The 6,180-nt window shown below is 59.1% G+C and overlaps 2 protein-coding genes across 2 annotated transcripts in view; one reads left to right on the top strand and one right to left on the bottom strand.

Moving 5' to 3' along the window:
* VDBG_09756 (conserved hypothetical protein) overlaps nt 1-1,272 on the bottom strand; it is a gene marked incomplete at both ends in the record, with an annotated part of 1,950 nt that extends 678 nt beyond the window's left edge. The window contains one exon of the mRNA XM_002999990.1: nt 55-1,272. Coding sequence (XP_003000036.1) covers nt 55-1,272 — 1,218 coding nt within the window. The remainder of the gene's footprint in view (nt 1-54) is intronic.
* Nucleotides 1,273-4,746: 3,474 nt separating this feature from the next.
* VDBG_09755 (conserved hypothetical protein) lies at nt 4,747-6,012 on the top strand (the record flags this gene model as incomplete). The annotated part of the gene is made up of 2 exons (XM_002999989.1): nt 4,747-5,760; nt 5,836-6,012. 2 exons carry the CDS (start codon nt 4,747-4,749, stop codon nt 6,010-6,012), a joined length of 1,191 nt encoding a protein of 396 aa, XP_003000035.1.
* Between the last annotated feature and the right edge of the window lie 168 nt (nt 6,013-6,180).

The following is a 6,180-nucleotide window of genomic DNA, read 5'->3' as shown; positions in this document are numbered from 1 at the left end:
GCATAAAGTTGACATTCTTGTTTGTTCTCGCCACCTGAGGGGAATGTGCAGAACGATCGAGGGCGCCTGGAAGTCCTTGCCGGGCTCCGCCTTGCCAAAGTCGAGAATCGAGCGGTTCGTGTCGGTCGGTAGGATCGTCGGGTCGTCCATCGTGTTCTTCGGTGACGAGGCTGCCGTGCTCGACTTGGCCTTGTTCGCCTTTTTCAGCGCCGTGATGCCGGTGGCCAAGGGGACTTCGCGGGACTTGGGCTCCGACTTGCTGGCCGAAACGGAAGGCGGTGCTGCGGTCGCTTTCGTCGAGTCGAGCAGCGCGGGCTTGGGCATGGGCTGGGGCGCAGGGCGGGCGTGGTGGTAGAGGGGCGATGTGGGGGCCGATTCGACGCGAGATTGCGCGTGGTTCTGCTGGTAGGACTGTTGGTGGGAGGGCGAGGCGGCGACGCCGCGGACAGGCTCGACGAGACTGGCGATCGAGGGCGACGCGCTGGCGCGGTTGAGGGTGGATGTCGGCGGCCGTGGCGATGTGGCGTTGCCGAAAATGCCTCGCACGGGGTCGTAGTTGCCGCGGATGGGGTCATAGCTCTGGCCGCTCGTTCGCGTGGGCAGCGTCGTGCTTCCGTTGGAGGGGTGCATCGACAGAGGCTCCGGGTCGGAGTTGAGTATGCTCTGCATCGACCTCGGCAGCTCTTCCCGCTTGGGGGCCTTTTGGGAGACGTAGTCTTGGGCTGAAGGTGTGCGGGTTCCCGAATCGGCCGAGTCAATGTCGACAATGTCGGAGATGCGATGTTGACGCGATGAGGAAGCCGAGGCGGAGGCAGAGGCGGAGGCAGAGGCGGAGGCAGAGGCAGAAGCGGAAGCGGAAGCAGCGAGGGACTTGGAGTCGGCAGGTTCGACTGGTTCATCCTGGGCAGGGGCGGACTTGCGTTTTCGCTGAATGGGCGGGGCGTTGGGGTCTTTGGGCTTCCTGGGCTTTCGAACCTTGGGCGGGTCATCGGGGTTCTTAGGCTTCAAGGTCGAGCCAGGTTTGCGGCCGGGCTTCTTCCTCGGCAGGCCCGCTGCTGTGAGGCGGACTTCGGGCTGGGGTGTTGTGGGTGGTGCAACGCCAAACCTGGGCTGCGAGGGGTCGACGATGATCTCGTCCATATCCATGCTGGTTCGACTGTGGTGGTTGATGTGTTTGAGTGGTGAGCCGGGTTCGGATAGGGAGCCGGAGGGAGGCGAGGAGAGACCGGGAGATGAGCTGTCCCGCGTTGGCGCGTCTCCTCCAGGCGCCATACTAGGGGGGAAGGACACCGGGGGTGGGGTTGTTGCGCCTGTTTCGCTCCAAAACCTTGATGCGATTGATCAAAGTTTGGTTGGAGCGAGCAGACGGCGACACATGCACTTGACAGAACAAAGCCTGTTTACGCCGGCCGCGTGTATCGCGAATGAAGTGGCTTGTGAAATGTTCAGATGCGTCGTCGCGAATGACTTCACTTTCGGTTCGGTGTGGAGGCTCCAATGCAGTCGCGGGCCGGAATGCGGGAAAGGGGGGGAAGGGGGGGATTGGGGATTAGGTAAGATGTGGCCTAGGGTGGTGCGTTTGGCTGGCCGGCCGGAGGCGATGCAGGCGCAAGAGTGACGGTGCAGATTGGGACGGGGTGGGAAGCAGCAAATCTGATGGTTGCGGCCTGGCTGGTGCGGAGTCGCCGAGGAGGGCGGGTGGTTGGTTGTTGGTTGTTGGTTGGCTGGTTGGCGTTGCTGGCGGAGGAAGGGTTGGAAAGGTGGACCTCTGGGAATAGCCTCAAGTGCGCTGGGCTGCTGCGCGGCGTCTCTCTTGACGACCGTGTTGAAATGACGTTGACCCGCGAAAAAAGGGCCTAGCTAGCGCGTCTGTCGCTCACTGATGCGATGAGCAGAAGCAGCCGAGTGCGACGAAGAGGATGCACCGTTTTCTACGATGAAATGGTCGAGACGATGACGCCGTTTTGATGAACGAAAGAATCGGACGTCGATGGGGGAGCGTTGTGGTGAGTTGTCGAGGAGAGAAAGTGGAAAGGGAAATGGGTGGTCGAAAGAGGGATGGGGATGGCTACACTTTTGGCGAGACCAGAAACCGGTCGCGCGCTTGGGTTTATTTTTTTTTCCCGGGCGAGCGAGCATAAGAGCTGCCTTGCTGGGGAAAGGCAAGGCAATGCAAAGGAGAAAAACGGGGCCCAAAGGCAATGGGTAATGGGCACAGGGGAAGGGGAAGCGGGAGACGGGAAGGGGGATGGATGGATGGAGGAGGGGAAAGGAAAAGGGAAGGGAATGGGAATGGGCACAGACAGGCATCATCCGGCAAAGCAAGCTGGATGGGCTCACCACCAAGAAAAGAGATTATCATTAGACGGGCACGGGGACGAGGGAAGGCCTGGAGGAGCCAGGAAGGGGAAGTGGAAGGGGGGAGGCGGTGGGGAGGGGGGGGGGGTTCACGTTCACGTCCGGCATCAGAACGGTGGGTCATGATCAATGAGATGGCGAGGGGGGGTGTTCACGGGCATGGATGGATGGTTTGGGAAGTAAAGGGCCAGGACGGTGGGAGATGGGCGGGAATGGGGACGAACGGAAACACCATGAATCCAGAGTACCACGAGTCGGAGAAACCAGATGATGAGAAAAGGGCCAAAGACGAGTGGACCGCCCAATCCAAGCCAGACTAGGCCAGGGGGGGTGGGGGAGAAAGCCGAGAAGAGAACAACAACAGCAAAGAGCCGAAGACACGGAGACAGAGTGAACAGATGACGAGACAGACAGACAAAGCCACCGGCCACTTGCGTGCCATGGGCAGAAACAACAAGGCCACGCCGAGCTGGGATGGCCAAGGTACCATGAGGAGGAAAGGTAAAGGCAGGGGCGGCAGTACCGACAACTAGCCGCACCGACACCAGAGAAAAGGTCATGGTCCATCATTCATCAGGCAGAAAGGCAAGAGGAAAGGTCGAAGGCTGACGGGAGTCACAGCCGATGACCGATCGCCGACGTTGGGAAATGGAGAACCATGGACCCTGGGGGGGGGGAAGGGGGCGCCAACCTGTGGCAGTCAGTCAGTCAGTCATTCTTGGAGTCGGTTGCAGTGTGGCGGAACATTTGGCCTGGGCTGGTCTGCAGGGCCACCCCCCCCCCTCCTGCAAACCTGCAAACTTGTATGTACCGTGGTGTGGAAAGCCCTGCGAGCAAGATCAGGTGGCCCGCTAAATGCTTGTCGACAGATCAAGCCGCCCGCGTGGTGCGGTGTGGGTGTGTGTGGGTGGGTGGTATGGACGTGGACGCGGGTGAAAGGGTGAAGTAGCGAGCCTGTGGTACAGGCTACATGGTACCTTGCGCGGCTGTCTGGGACAGACATGTTCTAGCGGGCGACGTGGCGCCGATTGCGGGTGCGCCGTCGCTTGTGGTGCAGTGCTGGGGGAGAGAACAAGGCCCCGTGGAAGGGAGAGGAAAAACAAGATTGGTCTGTGCTGCAGAGGTACCAGGGTACATGCATCGCGCGTCTAGTGCTGGGGAACTGTCCGGATCTTATCTCGATCAGGACTAGCATGACGAGTCAAGGGTCCGGTTAAGCGCGCTGTTTGCATGGATCCAGCTTGTTAGGAGACAATGCACAAATCGCTGCCGTGCAGGGGGGGTACAGCCGCGGGGTTGCCATGGCTAGCTTTTAGCCATTCATCATCCAGCCATGTTAGTTGATTCTATTCTTTGGTGATGTCGCTGCCTGTGGGTTTTGAGGTGTTGATTTTCATTATGCTTGTGCATCTTGAGCGAAACTCTTGCTGTTCTTCTTATGAACCACGAGCAGCTGGGGAAGCATGGACAGTGCGCATTCGGAGCCTTGCAGCAAAGGACCCCAGAAGTATATCTGCAGCTCATCATGTCTGCTCATTCGGTCAGCCACAAGCGACACAGCTCGTAATTCTAAGCCAGCAATATCGAATGCCAAATGCACTTACGTTTAGAACATTTTTTTTTGTGTGCGAGCTACTGCGACAACGAGGGTGAAGACATACCTGTGGCCGCAGACGCATGCGCCGGCCATCAATCGTAGAAAGGACTCGATGATGCGGATTGGAAGAAAAATGGAGAACGCCGAAAGTCGAACGTAGAAAAGTATGACCGCTCAGATACCATCATAGCCGGAAACAAAATATCGACAGAGGCTCCCAGACAATTGCACACACCACAAGACCACGACTTCTACCTCGATCGGAGATAACACGACAGCTGGAACGGGGATGCAGATCGGCGCTAATGCAAGCATCTGTTACAGTCCGTATCGCTTGCCCGTGCCGGGCGTGCCTGTCTCGCCTCGACGCGCGCCGTTCGGCAGCACCAGCCACACCAATCCCAACCGACCGGCTGGCGGGGAGCTGAGTCAGCACAGCCCTCATTTGGGAGTGATCATTTCTTTTCCGATGCACTGAGACGCTTCGCAAGAACGGGATGCGAAAGTTACAAGGCTACAGTTTGAGAAGCAAAAAAGGAATGAACAAACAGAACCTTCAGCAGCCAATCAACCGAATGCAAACCTCTCAAGGCACAGCGAATCTTGCTCTGCTCGGTCCCTAGAACTTGAGCCGTGGGGCCTTGCTAGCCTCCCGCCGAACACCTGCCTCCTGACCAGTCTCGCTAAGTACCTATGTACCTTACCCCACCATCGCCATCGTGACAAAGCTTCGGCTTCCTCCCACCTTCTCCAGCAAAGTTCCTTCAACAACATCATCCTCACCACACGTCATGGATCCAACACTCCTCATAGGCGATATCGTCGAGCGCAAAACGGCACAGCCCAAGCCGGTGATTTTCGACGACGCCGACATCTCCTCCACCGGCTTCCCCGCCCACAAAAAGCGAAGCCGCCCATCTGCCTTCAAACAGCAGCGACAGGGCAAGAAGGGAGACGATGCCCCTGCGGCTGCCGGCGCTCAGGCCCGGGCTGCACACGAAGCCAGGTTCGAAGTCGATCCGGCTACACAAAAGGCGGACTTTGAGGCGGCCGAGCGGCGGCGGATCGATCGAGAGAACCAGTCCAGGCTCGAGAACATGACGCCTGCAGAGATTGCCAGCGAGCGAGCCGAGATGCTCAAAGGACTCAACCCGGCACTAATTGAGAGACTCCTGCAGCGGGCGCACATTGATGAGCGCGATGGTCCCGACCCGTTCGATGTGCCTGGTACACAGGAGGCGTCTCCGAACCCTGCGGCGCCAGAAATCAAAATTGAAGACACAACACTGCCACCACCACGACCCAAGCCGTCAACAACCACCAGCAAGGCGACATCATCACCACCAGCCCCCGCGCAGCAGCAGCAACAACACGCACCCATAAACGAAGACCGCGTTCCATCCGCTCCTCCCGAGGACCTCTTCCCGATCAACCAGCAACCGGAACACACGCACTTCCCCCAGCCGCCTGCCCTGCCCGATCTCGATCCCTCTCACCCAGACTTCCTCGCCACGCTTCACGAAAAGTTCTTCCCCAACCTTCCCGCCGACCCCTCCAAGCTTGCCTGGATGGCCCCTCTACCGACGACAGACAGCCCCGCCGATCGTGACTCCCCTTACTACCCGGGCCAGGCCTCGCTGCCCATCTCGGCCCTTCGCTTCGACTTTCGCGGAGCCATGCTGCCGCCGCGATTGAGCAGGCAGATTCCTGTTTCCAAAGGTCTTCATCACCACGGCCAGGCGCCCGAGGCCGCTGGGTACACAATCGAGGGAGCTCTCCATATTGGCGCGTATTGCCGTCGCCGCGTAGCGGTGCATTGCGTTTCAGACCAATTGGCAGGGATTTTCTTCCGGTTGGGCAAAGGCGAATGGGGGAATTAGCAACGAGGACACGTTGGCGAGGGGGATATGGAGCAGTGTGATGGAGGGCCGGCTGATGGCAGCCTGGCCGAGGCGGCCATGAAGGAAGGTGGGCACCGGGGGAGCCGGGCGTATGCGACTGAGGCGTTATGGTTGCTGGAGAAGGGGGGATGGAAGGCGTCGTTGTCGGGGCGATAAGCGTGTCTACTATCAGGCAGATCGATGATAGCGGATGCGAGGAGTGAAGTGGGAATGTCTTGCGACTCTGTTTGCGAAAGCGAAGCGGACCAGCGGCAAAAGACTCGCTTTATGTTCATGGGCATCAGACATGACGCCAGGTTAGTGGCTTGGTTGGTGATGGGTCAA

The sequence above is a fragment of the Verticillium alfalfae genome, genomic scaffold (genome assembly GCF_000150825.1).
Source record: "Verticillium alfalfae VaMs.102 supercont1.16 genomic scaffold, whole genome shotgun sequence".
In the NCBI taxonomy this organism is placed as follows: Eukaryota; Fungi; Ascomycota; class Sordariomycetes; order Glomerellales; family Plectosphaerellaceae; genus Verticillium; species Verticillium alfalfae.
Note: the sequence above shows the minus strand (reverse complement) of the source record. Positions and strands in the feature narration are given on the sequence as shown.